The sequence below is a fragment of the Pinus tabuliformis genome, chromosome 8, assembly GCF_031772625.1.
Source record: "Pinus tabuliformis cultivar Carrire ecotype Pingquan chromosome 8, CPIR1, whole genome shotgun sequence".
NCBI classification, from domain to species: domain Eukaryota; kingdom Viridiplantae; phylum Streptophyta; class Pinopsida; order Pinales; family Pinaceae; genus Pinus; species Pinus tabuliformis.
Genome location: NC_142294.1, coordinates 1342365623 through 1342385534, shown reverse-complemented (window position 1 = coordinate 1342385534; position 19912 = coordinate 1342365623). Strand labels below are relative to the sequence as shown.

Genomic DNA, 19912 nt, shown 5'->3' with positions numbered 1-19912 from the left:
AACTGTTTATTAAAAACAGTGTGTGATGTAACGAACACACACAAACAAAAGAAGCTGGAAGGTCTCGGTAGAATTGGAGATCATGGTAGAAATTTGGGTGAACAACTCACCACCAATACTCGTCTTCTCGGTCTATAGCAACGTCGCTCTTCCTTCTGTCCGTATCTTGACACGAATCATTACCTTATTCCCCCCTGCGCTTTATAGACAAAGCTTCTATCATTCTCCTCTCGATACCAGCCACAGATTTCACTCTATTTTTTCTTTCGTTCTATATGTATGTGTGTTTGTCGCTAATTAATTTCCCTGCGGATATTTCTCTCTCTATTAATATTTATCCTGGTTGCCTATCTTTTGGCTTTGAAATCCTTTGCAGGGATTAAAATTAATTAGTGTTAATATAATGGCCGACGCCATGGCATTGGCACTAGTATTCATCATCATAGCAGCGGGGGCCAATGGAAACATTATCATGGCTGGAGCTCAGTCACCGCCTTCTCCTATTTCTTCGTCGTTGTCATGTGGGACTTCTTTGGCGAATTTGGTGGCGTGCATGGGCTACTTGCAGGGAGGATCCAGCAACAGTAGTCCAACACAGGACTGCTGCACTGCCCTTGCTTCAGAAGTGGACAGCAGCGCCGTCTGTGTCTGCCAACTGCTTACCACCGGCAACAATCCCCTGGGGATTCCTATCAACAATATTCCCCTGAGTATTCCTATCAACCAAAATCGGGGTCTCACTCTGCCAGGCGCCTGCAAAATCTCTACTCCCAGTCTCTCCAAATGCATGTCAGCTGCCGGTAAACTCTCTTTCCTAACTATAATCGCTAATATTTACTTACAATATTAATGACAATGGATTGTAAAGTTATAATTGCTAATTGTAGTCGCTGCTGCTTCTTTCTGTTTTTGTTGAGCAGTCGGCGCAGGTGCTCCAGGTGCGTACGTTTGTTCGGCCTCCCTTCTTATAATATTAACTCCATTCTCTTCATAAATGATATACAAATGTCATATGATGATATGAGTATTAACCACTATTTTCAAGCTGTTTTAGGATAATACTAAAGTCGTGGGAGATGAAAATTAATTTAGTTTTTGATTGGTGGTTTCAGTTTCCAGTCCTTTGCCTGCCACTTCATCTCCAAGTCCGGCTGCTACAAGGACTACTCAGTCGCGCGCCGCGTCTGTTTATCCGTCAGCTCTTCCTCCAGATACTACTGGTGGAGTATTCTCTCCATCAGGTGCCCGCAAGGGTCCAACTCCCTCTTCTACTGCTGGATCGATGACGAGCTTCAGCATGAACAGTATGTTGATTGCGGGATTGACCAATATTTTTGCAGCAAGAATCATTTTGTAGAAGTGAAAAGCGTATGCCTGCGTTTGAATAGTCTGTCTGTATTCTCAGGCCGGCGTGCAGTTTGAAAGCTCTTATGCCCTTTATGACGCATGAAGCACTTCTTCTTCATGTTCTACTATTGTAGAATACTGTTTTTGCTTCTTACCTTTAGGAACAGTTTGCAATCCGCTTGTGGATTGTAGGGTTCCTTCATCCCATTATTTGATTTCAGGAGAGGATATGGTATCCGACCCTCGAGTTAGATCTCTTTCTTCTTTATATTCGTTGCAGAGCTGGGAATTTTGTTATTAATTAGAAAGAAAGATATAAATAAAGATATTTTTTTGGAATTTATAATAACTGAGATAATGTTATTCATTAGTACTAAATTGTATATATTCATCAGTACTAAACCGTATCTATTCATTAGTGGAAAATTAGAGTGGGAAATGAGAATTTTAGGTAAATAATAATATTATGTGATTCTTATTTAAAGTTTTCTTATTTTTATTATATAGATCACAGTTATTTTCATGATATAAATTAAAAAGCTTAAATTTAATTAATAATAAATTGTTCTTTATGTAATAAAAAGAGGATTTTGAAGCAAATCTAGTCCTTGGAGTGGACGTCCAAATCGAGGAAGCAATGGAGGTGGCGGAAAACACTGTGGTTGGATGAGTTAGAGGAAAGAATTTTTCGGCACAATTCATCCAGAATTGGGCTGAACAACAATGGCAGAAGGATTTAGGGAATTCCTTTAAAGTTTCAGTGTTAGCAAAAGGATGGTTCATGATCCAATTTGACAAGAAGGATATGGTGGATTGGGTACTGGCGAGAAATTGGGCTTTTGGGAAACGGCCAGTGCTGTTTAGACGTTGGACTCCTCTGTTTGACGCTCAGCGAGAGAAGGTAGACTCATTTCCGGTTTGGGTGCACGCTCCTGGGTTGCCGCCCTTTCTATGGGTCGAATCAGTCTTCAGGTCTATAGGCAATACGATTGGCTCCTACCTGGAAGCAGACATGTCTTTTGTAGAGACCAGAAACAAAGCAATGGCTCGGATTCTGGTAAGTCTTAATCCTGGGAAAGGTCTTCCGGGGAACATAAAAATCCACTATAAAGACCTCGTCTTTGATCAGCTGTTGGACTATGAACACCTGCCTTTCAGGTGCCATAGTTGCCATGAGTATGGCCATTTGGCAAGGGACTGCCCCTCGGGTTATCGGCGCAGAAGGAAACAGAGGAAAGATGAAAAAGAAATGCGAACAAAAGGTGCTGAGATAACCCCCAGGACAGAAGCGACTCAAGTGGAGGACGCCATGGAGGTGGAAAGGATCGAGGAATAGAGGGCTCCGGAGCAGATACAGAACATGAGTTAGGGAGCTGAAGAAGGTCCCCTTATCGATTCGAACAAGGATGATCCGGAAGCATCAAGAGAAGTTCATGAAGGCTCGATGGGTATGCATCTGGACTTTTATCCTCCTTCTTTGCATTCTCCAAATGAAGTAAAAGAGGCATGCTTTATTTCAAATTTGCATAATCATGCATCAATAGAACAAGAGGGGGTTGAAACCATTACTGCATCTATCCCCAAAATCAATCTGAACTGTGAAGGGACCTCAAAAGCTACCAGTAAAATCGATATAAAAATCCCTGTTCCCAAAACTGATTGTCACTACAATCTGCGCTCCCTTGACAAAAGACCGGCGACTGGAGAACCTATCGGAGGCATAGGTATGGAGGTTCCCCAGACCTCTAGGAAGAAGTCAAGGGGGCGGAAGTCCTTTCTATCGAAAGCACAAGTAAAAGCAAAATATGATGTGGAGGATGGTAAACAGCTGTCAATTCCTGGGGTGCTTAGAGCGGCGAAACCCTGTGAGGAGACTCCAAAATGATTTGTCTCTCATGGAATTGTAGGGGTTTAGCCAGTAAACCCAAAAAACTGGCTTTGAAGGAGTTGGTGCAGCGATACAACCCTGATCTTCTCATGCTGCAGGAAACTCTAGGATTGAGTTCAGAAGTAGTGACATCTTTATGTTCTTTGTTCCCAGGGTGGCAGTTTCAAGCATTGGATTCATATGGTCACTCAGGAGGTGTGGTTGTAGGATTCAGAGAAGGAAGATTGAAGCTGTTAAATTCATGGGGTATGTATCATGGCTTGGGGATGGAAGTATTGTCCCCTGATCTCGACGGCCCTCTGTCTATCTTAAATATATACGGGCCATGCCAGGAGAGGGCCTCGTTCTGGAACAACCTTCTAGCAAAATCTGTGATGAGGGATCAAAATTTGGTAGTAGGAGGATATCTAAATTTCTCTATTGGAAACGCGGAAGCTTGGGGCCCCTCAGCGAGAGAAGACCCCTTATCAGATTTCTTTCAAAATACCCTCACCTCGAATAATCTGATTGATGCAAATCTGTCAAAGCTAAAGCCTACATGGAGGAACTGTAGAACAGGTGAAGCCCTAGTCGCTAAAAGACTAGATAGATTTCTTTTATGTGAGGATTTTGCTTCTAGAATTCCGATGTTCCGACAGTGGATAGGAGAGGGAGGAAATTCGAATCATTTCCCTATTCTGCTTGAAATATCCAAGCCCCCCTTTAAAACTGCAACACCTTTTAAATTCAATGTTGCTTGGATGCAGGAGGAATCTTTCAGACAGCTCTTCATTGAAACCTGGCAACATCCAAGCAGGGACGTAATGGAAGATAAGAGTTTCCTTTTCATGGAAAATCTGAAAAGGATGAAGAAGGTCACAATGGACTGGGCTAAAAAAAGGAAGCAAAAACAAAACGAAGTTTTAATCAGTATCGACAGGGAGCTTGGGGAACTTGAAAAACCTGACTCAAATGGATATGAATCTCAGGAAGCGAAGGACAGGATTCTGTTGTTAGAAAAGCAGAGAAGCCAAATTCTTTTGGACAGAGAAGAAGAATGGAGGCTGAAAAGCAGGGCGATATGGCTGTTGGCTGGAGATGAAAATACAAAATTTTTTCACAACTTCGCGAAAGGCAAGAGGACAATGAATACTATCTGGAAACTAAAAGACGAAGAAGGAAGAGAGGCAAATACCTTTGAATCGCTCTCAAACATGGGGAGGAACCACTTTCAAAACCTTTTTGCTGAGCAGAGAGAGCCTACATTAGCAGAGGTGATTAGAACAGCCCAAAGTTTTCCTCGATATGTGGAGGAAGAAGCAGAAGGCTTACAGGGGGAAGTCACTTTTGAAGAAGTGGAGAATGTAATAAAATCTATGGCAAAAGAGAGAAGTTCTGGACCTGACGGGTGGCCTATAGAATTTTTTCAGTAGTTTTTTTATCAGATTGGCTCAGAACTAACTGATGTGGTTGAGGAATCCAGAAGGAAAGGTCTGATATATGCGCCTTTTAACTCTACATTTATAGCACTTATTCCTAAAAAAGAAGTCCCTAAGTCTTTTGAAGATTTCAGACCCATTTCATTATGCAACAGTGTGTATAAAATCATTGCTAAAACGATAGCAGCTTGATTAAAACCAATTCTTTCCAGATGCATCTCAAGTGAACAGTTTGGTTTTCTAGATGGACGCCAAATTCACGAAGCTATAGGAGTGGCCCAGGAGACAATTCATAGTGTGAAACTGATGAAAAAGAAAGGAGCAGTGGTGAAAATTGATCTATCAAAAGCATATGACAGAATCAGTTGGACCTATATCCGAATGTTGTTAACTCATCTGGGGTTCAAAATCGATTTTATCAATTGGGTTATGGGATGTATCACCAGTGTCAGTTTTGCAGTGCTTATTAACGGGGCAGCCTCTCCATTCTTCAAAGGGCAAAGGGGCCTAAGGCAAGGCTGCCCATTGTCCCCTTTACTGTTTTTACTAGTTGCAGAAGGGCTGAGTCAGCTAATGTTAAAAGCCAAAAGGGAAGGAACAATTAAAGGCCTGGAGGTGGTTGTCAACCTTTTTATTACACATCTCCTATTTGTAGACGATATATTACTCTTCAGTAATGGAAGCCTGACAGAATTCAAAAAGATAAAGGAGATCCTTGAGCTGTTCATGAAAGCAACAGGGATGCAAGTCAATTACAGGAAATCACAGCTCATAATGGAAGGCCTAAATAGGCAGGAGATAAGCCAGATTACGACTGTTCTTCCTTTAGAGGTATCTAAGCTTGGGGACCCCTTCAAATACCTGGGGTTTTGGCTGAAGCCAGATAATTATAAAAAATAGGACTGGAATTGGTTAGTAGCAAAGATTGAAGCCAGGATTTCACACTGGAGTTTTAGATGGCTCTCCAGAGCAGGAAGGTTAACTTTAATAAAATCAGTCCTCCTAGCAATTCCTGTATATTGGGCCGCGCTGACCTGGGTCCCCAAAGGAATCCTGGAAAAAATAAGAAGAATATGCAGCAGATTTCTATGGGCAGGATCAAAGGAGGAGTCTGTGCTCCCCTGGATTGCCTGGGATAAGGTGGCAAGACCAAAAGAATGGGGAGGATGGGGAATAAAAGATATTATTGCCTTTGGAACCTCTTTGGCAGCAAAATCAGGGTGGAGAATCATCAAACTGGAAAACCTTTGGACAAAAGTGGTAAAGCGGAAATACATTGATCCCATCCCCCTTGAAGATTGGATTAGAAACCCAGAAAAGAAAGGAGGGAATGTGTCGATAATATGGAAAGCGACTATCGATGCCTTTAAACTTATTGAAAAAGGTTTGTCCTAGCAGATTGGAAATGGTGAAAGCATCTGCATTGAAAGGAACCCTTGGGTGGGTTGTAACGAGAATTATGCTTAACCCCTGGCCTAATTAGACACCTTGCCTCTAAAGGATTTTTGTATTTAAATTAGGTGGAGAAAATAGGATTCTCAACCATATGGGGACAAGCTTGGAAGTTAGGAGAGGAATTGGATATCCACCCCCGTTGGTGGAATGATTGGGAGGTCTACATGCAAGAACTTTCCAGATCAAATGTAAGGCTCAAGGACAAACCAGATCAGCTGATATGGGCTTATGCTGACTCTGGTAGTTATTCTCCAAAATTTGGATATAAGTTTCTCATGACCAAAAAAGGCTGGGAAGACCCGGATTGGTGGGTGAAATCGATATGGAAGCTAAAGTGCCCTGCTAAAGAAAAACTGTTTTTCTGGTGTATTTTGAAAAGGAAAGTCCCTACATGGGACATTCTGCAAGCCAGATTCAAACAAGGGTCGGGAAGATGTCCATTATGCAAAAGCGATTCAGAGACTATGGCACATTTGTTCATTGGTTGTCCTATAGTCAAAAAAGTATGGTTGGAGGTGGCTAAGTATATTCAATTGCCAATATCCTGGGAAGGGAACCATATTGCCGAAGTCTGGCACAAGTGGTGGCACCAAAACCCAGTTCGGAAGTTAAGGAATCTGCCTCCTATCATATGCTGGGGCATTTGGATTGCAAGGAATAGAAGCATTTTCCAGGAGAAGGAAACATCTGCGGATTCAATTGCTGTTCAATGTTCATCTATCTACACAAATATCCCGGATTCAGAGGAAGAAAAGGAGCCCCGAAAGGTTGAAGAAGAACAAATTAAGGATGGAGTGCCTTGGGCTTACTTTGACGGAGCCTCCCAAAATAATAAAGCTGGAGCAGGCATAGTTATCCACATAAACAAAAGTCACTCTCTAAAAGCTTCCATAGGTTTGGGAAGTGGCTCCAACAACTATGCAGAACTATCTGCTCTCAAGCTACTTTTATGCTGGCTGATACACAGAAACACCCTCACAGTTCAGATTTTTGGGGATTCACTAAATGTCATCAAATGGATAAATGGTCAAAGCAGCTGTCATAATTATATTTTGCATCCTCTTTTAGAAGAAATTCAGCACCTGAAATTATCTTTTAATTCTTTTTCCATTCATCATATATACAGGGAACGAAATGACATGGCAGACAAGCTTTCTAAAGACGGTCTTCAACAAGTTCTGGGCAGCTGGAGAATAGTGGAAGAAATCAACGGGGAAGACCATTTCTCGGACCAGCCTCCTTATGCTCGAAATGTATAAACATGGCACATGGCTGATCTGACATCACTGTTTTTGTTTTTTGAACATAGCTGAAATATGAAACATGTTTCATGTATTTTGTTTGTTTTTACGTGTAATCTTTTTCGTCTAGGGCTATTTTCCTTGATAGAGGAAGCCCAGAAAAAGAAGCAAGATGTAGATCCTAGTTATCAAACAGAAGGAACCATGGATGTGTTTTTTTTTTTTAAATATGGAGAAAGGGAGCTGTTATCTCCTCTTATGAAGAGGCCAAGAACAGTTTCTGAACAATATTTTGCAGGATTACATAAGTATTACAGCAACGAAAGCTGTAGAATGTATATGTAACTTTTTATAGTAATAAAAAGTTCATTTTTTTCTCTGGAAGATAAAAAATAAAAATAGGATTTGTACTAATTTAAAGAAATATTAAATTGTACTATTTGTTGCTATTTTAAAGAAGTATTGATAAAAAATAACAGAGGGTTTATGCATTTTTTTCATCAATAAAGATATTTTGGATTTGATGTTATTTTTATATAAGAAATTAGAACTATATTTTCATTTTATGGGAAACTAAACTTTTATAAAAATAATAATTGATGTTCTTATAAATGAGTTGTTTCTTGATATTTTATTGATATATTGATTAATAAAATAAAAAGTTAGTTTATAGTCTTTTAATTTCATGAACCGGGATGTTTATCATAAGAATTTCTATGTCTATGCAATTGATAGTGTAAGATTCTTCAATAACCTCTATAGTGTCTTTAACAACTTTTGTAGGAATGGCTTCTAGAGTCCCCTTAATCGCTTCGATTATTATAAAAATTTATATGTCTATGCAATTCATAGTGTAAGATTCTTCAATAACTTCTATAGCGTCTTTAACAACTTTTGTAGCAATGGCTTCTAGAGTCTCTTTAATAGGTTTTGTTGAAATACATCACATTAGTAATAACAACATTGATTGTCTTTATTATTTTGCTACATCCATTATGAGATCTAGATTTAAGGTAAGTTAAACACCATTTTGCAAAACACTTATAATAACAAGATATTCCACTTTACACTCCAACCTTGAGTTAGAAGAAAACATACTATGTTATAGAAGTATGGATACACCATAAGATTCTTCATTTATAGGTTGCTGATCATAACAATGAAAAAACAAAATTAGTGAAACATGGAACCACTCTTTGGTTGTGTGTGATGACATATTTGTGGTTTTTTTAAAGAAAAATAGTTGTTGTGAGTGTAAAAAATGGATTTGGAGAATGTAGATTGAAAATAATTGACCAACAAGTGAGTGGAGCTACCCAACTAAATGGAAAATGTCTCAACGGGTTGTAGAGTGTTGTAAATGGCCTATGGGTAATGACAAGTTTTCCACCTAGAATTAAAATGTTGTGGATGGCCAATGGGGAAAAGGAAAATGCATATAATTAAAGATAAATCTCAAGGTAGATCAAAATATCTAGGAAAATCCTAAAACAAATGTTGGAAATGCGGTAAAGTTGGGCATTACAAGAAGGATTGTAGATATAAAAGTGTTGATAAAGGGAAGAGATCTGATGTTTGTCCTTACATTGAAGGGTATGCCTCCTTAGAGGAAGGGGGGGATGTGTACTTAGCTTCTTCGAGTACACATGCAGATCATGATGCATGGATGATTGACTCAGTAATATGATTACCCATGAGGAGTGGTTTTATGAATATGAAATATATGATGGATGATGTCATTTTAGGAGTTGAATCAATAGAAAAAATCATAGGATGAGGAAAGTCAAATTGATGATGATGCCTAGATGATTGACTGAGTACTATGACTACCCATAAGGAGTGGTTTTATGAATATGAAATATATGATGGAGATGATGTCATTTTAGATGTTGAATCAATAGAAAAAATCATAGGATGAGGAAAAGTCGAATTGATGATGGTGCATGGATGATTAAAGTCAAATTGATGATGATGCGTGGATGATGGACTCAGTAATATGACTACCCATAAGTAGTGGTTTTATGAATATTGAATCAATAGCCAAAATCATAGGATGAGGAAAAGTCAAATTGATGATGATCCATGGATGATTGACTCAATAATATGGCTACGCAAAAGGAGTAGTTTTATGAATAGAAATATATGATGGAGATGATGTCGTTTTAGGAGTTGAATCAATAGCCAAAATCATAGGATGAGGAAAAGTCAAATTGGTGATGATGCATCGATGATTAAAGTCAAATTGATGATGATGGATGGATGATTGACTCAGTAATATGACTACCCATAAGAAGTGGTTTTGTGAATATGAAATGTATGATGGAGATGATGTCATTTTATGAGTTGAATCAATAGCCAAAATCATAGGATGAGGAAAAGTCAAATTGATAATGATGCATGGATGATTGACTCAGGTGATTATTTTCATGACTACCCATAAGGAGGGGTTTTATGAATTCGAAATATATGATGGAGATGATGTCATTTTAGGAGTTGAATCGATAGCCAAAATCATAGGATGAGGAAAAGTCAAATGAGTTAAATCAATAGCCAAAATCACAGGATGAGGAAAATTAGAACACTCCCTTGGGTTCTACACATTCTAAAAATGAATAAAAACTTGATATAAGTAAGCAAGATGAGTGATGTAGCTGTAAATACTATGTTTGAAATTGAAACTTGTAGTATGGTTCAAGGAGAAATAATGTTTCTCAAGGGATTTCAAGGTAGAACTGTATTGAAGGTATTGGAAAGCACCACAACTTATAGGTGTAATAGTTCTATCATTCCTAAGGGTGGACATGAAGAAGAAAGAACCATTGTTGTCTCTAGAGAAAAGGAAATGCTATGACATCAAATATTAGGAAATATATGAGAGAAGGGCCTTCTACCACTACAAGCTAGAACTATGTTGAAGGTATTGGAAAGCACCACAACTTACAGGTGTAATAGTTCTACCATTCCTGAGGGTGGACATGAAGAATAAAGAACCCTTGTTGTCTCTAAAGAAAAGGCAAGGCTATGGCATCAAATATTAGGAAATATATGAGAGAAGGGCCTTCTACTATTACATTGTAAAGGTACGCCGGAAGGTTTGTACAAAACTTTTGTGAATATTGCATATATTTAAAATAGAATTAGGTATAATGCCAATTAGGTGCTACTAGAGAAAATGAAATGTTAGATTTATTATATAGTGATGTGTCTAAACCCATGCATGGGGGCTTCACTCAATCAATCTCTGGAATATCATGTTTCTTCGTGGCATACTAAACCAAAAGGGGTTGGAAAAGGGATGAACAGGAAATTGATGGAAAAATCAACGAGCATGCTTAACAATGTCAATTTAGGACAAGAATTCTAGGTAGAGGGAGTTGATATCACATGTCACCGAATAAATTGATCACCCTTCTTAATTTTGGTTGACAACAGCCTGCACAAGGAATAAACTGGTAAGATTCCCTCTCTGTTATGAAACCAGCTCAAGAAAAGATAGAAAAGATAGATCAACGCCTTAGAATTCAGCCTCTTCGACGGGGCAACCTCCTTTACATTACATAAATGAACAATTCTAGGATGATACAAATGAAAAGACCTCCTTTCTATATATAGGAGTCTAAGGGGTCATAACGTAATCAGAGCTGACATAAAAATAGTAATGTAAGGGCACAATAATAATAATAGTGGGCTTATATGGGGTACAATAGTAACAATATGGGCACTACATGGGTACATCAATATAATAAGTGGGTTGTACTAATAACAATAAGGGGTTACACTAGTAGTATAGGGGCCTAACATGCCCCTCTCCTTCAAAAAGCGTTGTCCTCAACGCTTGAGTAGTTCTTGATGCTTCGGTATAAAATTCTTGTCCTCCCATATGGAATCTTCATGGGTAAGTTCTTCCCTTTCGGTAAGGTCGCCATTTTTTAAGTGCATGTAGTATTTCCAACATTTCCTTCTCATAAATAGCTTGCTTGAGATGTAGCAGTAAAAATACCCAATCACCTACATCAAAACATTTTTCACTACGATGTTGATCTACCTGTTGTTTCATTTGATTTTGCACCAAAGTGGCGTTATCCTTTAAAATTTGGAGAACTTGTTGTTGATGCTCAATGTGATCTTTCACTGCTTCAACCTTTTTCTTCTTGATATGTCCTTCTATCTCTAGAGTTTGAGGACTGGTAATTTCATCCAATCCTTTACAAGATATGGTCAGATTCATTTCTTGATACTCTATGTGATCTTTCACTTCTTGAACATTTTTCTTCTCGATATGTTCTTCTATCTTGATAGTTTGAGGAGTGGTAATTTCGACCAATAAATTACAATATATGGTTGGATTCATTTCTTCTTTCTCGATGTGATCTTTCACTTCTTGCACCTTTTTCTTCTTGATATGTCCTTCTATCTTGAGAGTTTGAGGAGTGGTAATTCTTGCCAATGCTTTACAAGATATGGTCTGATTCATTTCTTCTTTCTCTGCGGTGGGGTCCTGGAATATATCTTCTTCTTTTGATGTTTCTTGATCCTTTTCTTCCTCCTCTTCATATTCTATGTAAAATAATTTCTTCTTATCACACTTATGACCTTTAGTGCATTTGCTATCACAATTGTAACAAAGCCCTTTTTCTCTTTTTTCTTCCAATTGTTGTGGTGTAACCCTTGTAGGTTGTGGAAGGCTAGGAGAAACAACACTTCCATCTTTATAGTTGTGAGGGGTAGGCTTCTTGGTTTCCATAATTTTTCTTTCCACTATGTCACAAAGCCCTTTTACTCTTTCCAATTGTTGTGGTGTTGCTCTAAAGAAGGTGTTGTGCTTTGTATCCTCATAATGTTCTATGATTTCCTCTGTGAAAATTGACCACGTAACAAGTTGTTTACGAGAACAAAGCCTTTCATACCATAAAATTGATCTGGTTCTAAATATGAAGATGAAATACATACCTTTTGTAACAGTGGTACACCATGTAGATCAAAATATTTCTCCATATGAAGGATCCAATTTACCGGATCCTTGCCATCAAACTTCCTCATCTTGCTTTTTCTTGATTTTAGGAGCTCGATCTTGAAACGATTGTGACTCTATACTTTCGAATATTTAAGTTCCGAAATTATGACTTGTGGTAGCCCTCTTTGTTCTCTTTCCAATGCCACCAGTCTAATCCAAATTGGATTCTCCAAGGAAGAGTTATGCGAAATCTGCCACAGTGACTTGATTATAGACTAGTTCAGTAGAGAAAACTTGTACAACGTGCCACGAGTCAGTGTTTCAACATTTGACTCTGAAAAATATATAAAAGAAAACTACAGTCCATCCTCTTTCTATACCTTCTTGCGAAATTTCAATCCGATGCTCAAAAATAAAGTTATGACAATTTTCCCCAGGTCACCTGTTTGGAATGTAATTCAGGACTCTGCAAAAGGACCAACTTCCTCTAATAATAGCTCTGCAAATATAACGCGAAAAGATCTGAAATTTAGACCCGAGGTTCAACGCGATTTCTTCTCAAATGGGCTTTTTTTTCAACTTCTGAAACATCACAGAAAAAAAAAGTTATAGCGAAAATCCCATGATGACCTGTTTGGAGTAGCGAAACCCTAGAATCCAAAGCTCTGATACCAAATGTTATGAAACCAGCTCAAGAAAAGATAGAAAAGATAGACCAACGCCTTAGAATTCATCGTCTTCGAGGGGGCAACCCCCTTTACATTACACAAATGAACAATTCTTGGATGATACAAATGAAAGGACCTCCTTTCTATATATAGGAGTCTAAGGGGTCATAACGTAATCAGAGCTGACATAACAATAGTAATGTAAGGGCACAATAATAACAATAGTGGGCTTCTATGGGGTACAATAGTAACAATATGGGCACTACATGGGTACATCAATATAATAAGTGGGTTGTACTAATAATAATAAGGGGTTACACTAGTAGTACAGGGGCCTAACACTCTCTTAAGAATATAAGGGTTTGGTTGTAATTCTCATGTACATGTTCCAAATGAAAGTATGTGTAAGAGGATAATAATGATGAAAATGAATCTATATCAATTATAAATATGGTCTAAGAGTTTATACAGTTTGGAACCCATAAACAAAGAACGTTGTTTACAATAATGTTGTTGCTCATAGAGAGGTCAAATATATTGCTAACATGAAGTCCTATGAAATGAAGAAAATCTAGGAAAACTAGAACTTTGAGTTGAAGAATGACAAATCTGACTCAATATAATACTGGGAATTAGATTACAATGAAACTTATACTCTAGAATTGAAGAGAAGTCGATGATACTGGATTAGGATAAAAGGAAACTAGAAAGGTATAATCCACCTATTTTTCATTTTATTTTTTCTTTGATGATGATCCGAAAATTATTAAGGAGGTAGTGGACTTAGAGGATGGTTAACTATGGAAGAAATTCATGGTTGAAGAAATTGTTTCCCTACATAAGAGTAAGTCTTATGATCTAGTTGAGTTTCCACTAGAAGAAAGCTAATTGGTAGTAAATTGATGCTTAAGATTAAGAAGAATGTAAACGAAAAAGTGAAGAAGTATAAATATTAGTTAGTAGCAAAGGGATATTCCTAGGTAGACGGAATTGATTTTCATGATTTTTTTCTTATGTTGCTAAATAAACTTCTATTAGATTTATTTTATCTAATTTTACTTATTTTAATCTTGAAGAAGAGAATATGGATGCAAATATAAAATCCTTACATGCGAATCTCAAAGAAGAAATTTACATGAGACAATTAGAAGGATTTGTAGTGAATGGAAAGAAAGAGCGAGTTGCAAGCTAAAAAATTCCATGTGTTGGCTAAAACAAAATCCATAGAGGGGGTCTCAAAAGTTTGATACATATATATTGGGACATGGCTTCACAAGGAGAAAAGATGATCACTGTGTGTTTTAAATTAGTTGGCGATAATTTTATTTTTGTGGTTTTTTGTGTGGATGATATGTTGCTAAATGGAACCAATGAGGAAACTATCATGGGTGCCAAAATTAAATAATCCTCTAAATTTGACATCAATGTTATTGGTGCTACAAATTTTATTTTGGGAATGGAAATTAAAAGAGATAACTAAAATAGGAATGTCTTATTGAATCAGAGAAGATATGTTGAGATAATATTGTGGAGGTTTAATATGCAAGAATGTAAACATATGAAGGTACCTATTCCTATAGGTGTAAAGATATCAATTGATCGGTGTCCCAAGACATAGGAAGAGGAAGCGCACATGTCATGTGTTCCATATGTTAGTGTTTTTGGTAATTTAATTTATGCAATGACTTGTACTATACTAGCCATTGCACATACAATATGAGTTCTAATTAGGTATATATCAAAAATAGGGAAGATGCATTATAGAACAATAAACACTGGTTTTATGTATTTTCATGGCACTACAAAATAATGGAATTTTCTACCAAGGAAGACATAGAGTGGATAGAATGTTGGACATACATGTCTTTGTCGACACAAACTCGGTTAAAGATCTATATCATAAAATATCTACAAGTAGTTATATTTTTAACCCATTTGGAGGACCAATTAGTTTGATGAGCAAGAGATAGTATCGTAGTTACACTAACAACTATGAAATATGAATAAATGGTATCCTCTAATGCAAGGAAGCTATATGGTCCTAAAGATTATATTTAAGTATTGAGTTTGTATAGAAAGATGTAAGGTTATATTGTGATAGTCAAATTCTAATATTTCTAGCTAGAACCAAACTTATCATTCTAAGACAAAGTGTAATATTCTTCAAAATAACTTTGTGAGAGAGCTGGTTCAAAAAAAGGGTGTTACTTGTGAAGGTGGACATTTTGATGAATGTTGCACATTATTTGACAAATTATGATATAAGTAAGGATTTTTCTTAGTGTAGAGAGACAATGGGAATTTCTACCTTATTTTATTGACCATGTAATCATGGAGCCTCATATATGTAAAGTAAACAAAAAGAGGGAGAATGTTGTGTATATGTTATATTCTTTTCACAGTAGCTACATGAATGATACATGTAAGTTGGGTGCAGTGGGGAGATCGCAAGGGCGTTGGAGGGTCAGTGTTGGAGCCCCCAAAACAAAATCTAGGTTATTTTTTATGTCTACCTTAGTAGTTTTCAACAGATAATTTTATAACTCCAATTAAGGAATTAAGGTTGTAATATAATTTGGGTTAATGCATCAAGGTTTTTTATACCAAAAAATCCTATATAATATATTATAAATGATGAAGTTAATATAATTATAGTTAAAGATCTGGCTCTAAATATTTGTTTGTTTTCCTAGTTAAGGGTTTTAAGGTAGATTTATAAGTATTACATGTGACTTATATTACATTTCTATTTATAAAGAATTTATACATGGATTACTTTACTTTAGAGGTGTGAAACTTACAAAGAGTTGCAATATGCTCTTATCATTATTCCCTCACGATTGTGAAGGATTCTCGGTGTCTAATAAGCTATTTTTCTCTATCATCTACTATTTGCCTCCAATATCAACATTATTCTTGGATTTTACTTTTGAACTCTCTTAAATTTTCCATATTCTTCCTTTTCAAGGCCTTATTCATCTATAGGTTCAAACAAAATGTTTCTTACATATCTATAACGTAATGCATGCCATGACTTGTACTAACATCTTGGTGATCTTTGTTCATTTGGATTTTCCAACCTTTTAACTCACTGTGACAATTTTATTCAAATTAAGTTTCTTAGGGTTCTAAAATAGTGATATTGATTTTTGGGAAGATGAGCTTAATATTAAGGAAAATTCATTCAGCATGAGTTGAACACAGATATTTCGCCCTCCACCCAATATATTTTTTTTCAAGTGAACGTTTAAGATGGCATTCATCTGTGCAACCATTATTCATCCATACATTCATAAGAATATATAACACAAGCATAAACCATAAATTCATACATGCAATGGCATAAATAATACATAACACAAATGTACAAGATAGTCCGTTAACAACCCACAACTTCCAAAGAGTCTTCTTAACTCCCTTAATGAGGTGAGTTTCATATTTATAGGGCCTTAGGCTAGTCATAATGGATAACTATCACGTACTAATAAGCTCATAAGTTCAATATATGATATATTATGTATACCATATAACTGCACCTACTATTGAAGTGTTTGGAGATCATTGCATGTTTGTGCATTCCATGTCTACCATCATCAATCTTGTTAATAAGCTCTAGTATATCTGAACTTCCTCACATTTACCAAAATCATTCAAAGAAATAACTATAGGAGGATGAAATACATATTGATATAAATGACACATCAATCCATAATATTTACCTATGCTATCTTAATGTGGTAACTGGGACATACATAATCACATTTTGCGGTAAACAAAATTTTCAAACATTTATTTCTAAGGGATTTCGACACATCATCACATTCCTAAATTAGAACCTAATAATAGTTCATTGTTGGAAAGGATCCACAACACGATTATTACAAAAACAACAAAGGAGATCATTATAAATCATATATAGGGGAGTTAAATATATTAGGGTTTTTTACACTCAAAATTGATTACCAAGGCGAATCATGTTTGAAAATTTGGTTGGCAGTGTTGAAAAATACCATGTTCTTATTGATGGACCCTCATGTCCCTATAATTACCATAATTTGGGCTCATATAAGGGAAGAAATATTATACTTGTGCCCTAAATAACTATAATAATATGTAAATTCATTAAAAAAATAAGAAAAATAACAAACAAGACACATACCTCAAAATGCAACACAATATTTAAAATGCCATTTTTCCTCACATATATAATTACCTAAGGTCATTGAAGTAGACCATATAAATGATTTTCTTTGAGGTAGGAAACATTGTTGTTTTTCATTATCTTTTAAGCCAACCACTATATATAGTGTCCTACAAAAATGCAATACGTGGTTCAAACTCGATACATAAGAAGTTGTTAAGATAAATAAATATTAAACTCTCATATATTTATCATGTTCTTCCAACCATAACATATTATTGGGTCCCTATAATATTAGTGATTACCCCATTACTATTGTAGTTATACCCCTTATTAATATTGTTATGCCCCTATTGCCCCCATATTGTTATTACTGTGCCCCATAGAATCCCTCTATTGTTATTTTTGTGGCTTTATATTATTATTGTTAGGTCGGCTGGATTATATTGTGACTCCTTAGACTCATATATATAGAAAGGAGGTTTTGTCACTTGTATCATCCAAGAATTGTTCATTTATGTAATGCAAAGGAGGTTTCCCCCTCGAAGAGGCTGAATTCTAAGGTGTTGATCTATCTTTTCTATCTTTTCTTGAGCTCGTTTCATAACATTTGGTATCAGAGCTTTGGATTTTAGGGTTTCGCTGCTCCAAACAGGTCATCGTGGAATTTTCGCTATAACTTTTTTTCTGTGACGTTTCAGAAGTCGCAAAAAAACCCATTTGAGAAGAAATCATGCTGAACCTTGGGTCCGAATTTCATAGCTTTTTGCACGATATTTGCGGAGATATGATCTGAGGAACTTGGTATTTTTGCAGACTCCTAAATTACATTAAAAACAGGTGACCTGGGGAAAGTCATCATAACTTTCTCTCTGGGGATCGGATTGAAATTTCGTAAGAAGGTACAAAAAGAGGATGGAATTTAGCCTCCTGTATGCGTGTTTCAGATCCAAAAGTTGAAATAGTGACTCGTGGGGTGTCGTACAAGTTCGATCTACTAAACTAGTCTATAAGCAAGTCACTGTGGGAGATTTCACATAACTCTTCCTTGGAGAATCCAATTTGGGTCAGACTTGTGGCATTGGAAAGAGGACACAGAGGGCTAATACAGCTCACAAATTCAGAACTAGATGATTGGAAAGTACAGAGATACATCAAAGGCAATATCAAACTCCTACAAAGTGAAAAAAGGTGTGTAGAATTTCTTAAATTTTTACTTAAGCTTGGTTTGAAAATTTATTTTGAAGGAAATCAAAGGGCATAGTAGAGCATTATTATCGGTAACTGATGCCTCGAGGAAAGAAAATGCAAACACCTAGTAAGGAACCTGAAAGCTCTAGCATGACTCATGAAGAAGAGGAAGAAATGCAACATGATATATCAAAATTACAAGACCAAGTGCAACAATTGTCCCTTGCACAAAAAGGAACAGAAGCTAAGATGGATGGTTTAAAGAAAGGTGTAGAAGCTAAGATGGATTGTTTAAAGAAAGGAGTAGAAGCTAAGATGATTGACGTGGAAGCTAAGATGGATGATTTGAAGATAGACATGGATGAATTGAAGATAAATATGAATAAGTTTCTACAAGAAATGGTCCCTAAGGGTGAAAGGGCACTAAAGGAAACTCATGATGAGAACAAAAGAAATGTTAATCATGATTCCATAGACACTAATGTTGGATCGAAGACTCACCATATTCAAAAAATCCATATGAGGAATTTTGATGGCAAGGATCCTGCCACATGGATATTACAGATGGAGCAATTCTTCGATCTCAATAATGTGCAAAACACACAAAAGGTACATATGGAAACTTTATATTTGGAACCAAATCAGTTTATATGGTATCAATGGCTTTGCTCTCGTAAACCATTTATCACCTGGGAAATTTTTACGGAAGAATTGATAGCACATTATGAGGATACAAAAAGCAACACTTTTTTTAGCCAATTGATAAGTCTCAAACAAAAGTGTTCAATAATGGAGCACATTGAGGAGTTCCAAAAATTGAACATAAGGGTAAAATATATTCCAGAGGAGCATAGGATTGATGTGTTCATAGGGTATTTAAAGGATAATATCCAACATGATGTTCGCCTTTGGGAACTTGATTCATTAGAGAAGGCATTCAGGTTAGCAAGAAAAATGGAAAGCAAAATTATGGCAACCAGGAAGCATACCACTCACAACTATAAAGACGGAAGTGTTGTTGCCCCTAGTCTTCCACAACCTATAAGGTTGACACCACAACAATTGGAAGAAAAAATAGCAAAAGGGCTTTGTTATAGTTGTGATAGCAAATACACTAAAGGTCATAAGTGTGCTGAGAAGAAATTATTCTACATAGATTGTGAAGAGGAAGAAGAAAAGGAGAAAGAAAGGTCAAAATAAGAGGACATACTCCAGTAACAAAGCCTAGATGAAGAACAAATAAATCCGACCATATCTTGTAATGCATTGGCGGGAATTACCACTCCTCAAACCATCAAGATAGAAGGACAAATCAAGAAGAAAAAGGTAATAGTGTTGATTGATTCAGGAAGCACCCACAATTTTATTCATTGTAAGGTAGCAAAAGAATTTAATTGCTTCCTATATCCATCACTAGAGTGTCAAGTGATGATTGCAAATGGAGGAACAATAAATTGCTCTGGAAAGTGCCATAATATCAAGCTATCCATGGGAGAATATGTATTGACTAGCCCAATGCTTTCCATTCCAATGGGAGGTGCTGATGTTGTACTAGGAGTCCAATGGCTACAATCCCTGGGTACAATAGCTTTTAATTTTCAAGAACTTT

General features: G+C 36.6%; 2 protein-coding genes across 2 annotated transcripts; both read left to right on the top strand.

The window, feature by feature from the left end:
- The first annotated feature begins 234 nt into the window (after positions 1 to 234).
- On the top strand, positions 235 to 1450 carry LOC149240440 (non-specific lipid transfer protein GPI-anchored 2-like). Its single transcript, XM_089370175.1, has 4 exons — positions 235 to 800; positions 921 to 938; positions 1113 to 1304; positions 1389 to 1450. Exons 1-4 carry the CDS (start codon positions 404 to 406, stop codon positions 1448 to 1450), a joined length of 669 nt encoding a protein of 222 aa, XP_089226301.1. The 5' UTR covers positions 235 to 403.
- A 4822-nt stretch (positions 1451 to 6272) lies between these two features.
- LOC149240439 (uncharacterized) lies at positions 6273 to 7367 on the top strand. Its single transcript, XM_089370174.1, has one exon. It carries the CDS (start codon positions 6273 to 6275, stop codon positions 7365 to 7367), a length of 1095 nt encoding a protein of 364 aa, XP_089226300.1.
- Positions 7368 to 19912: the final 12545 nt, after the last annotated feature.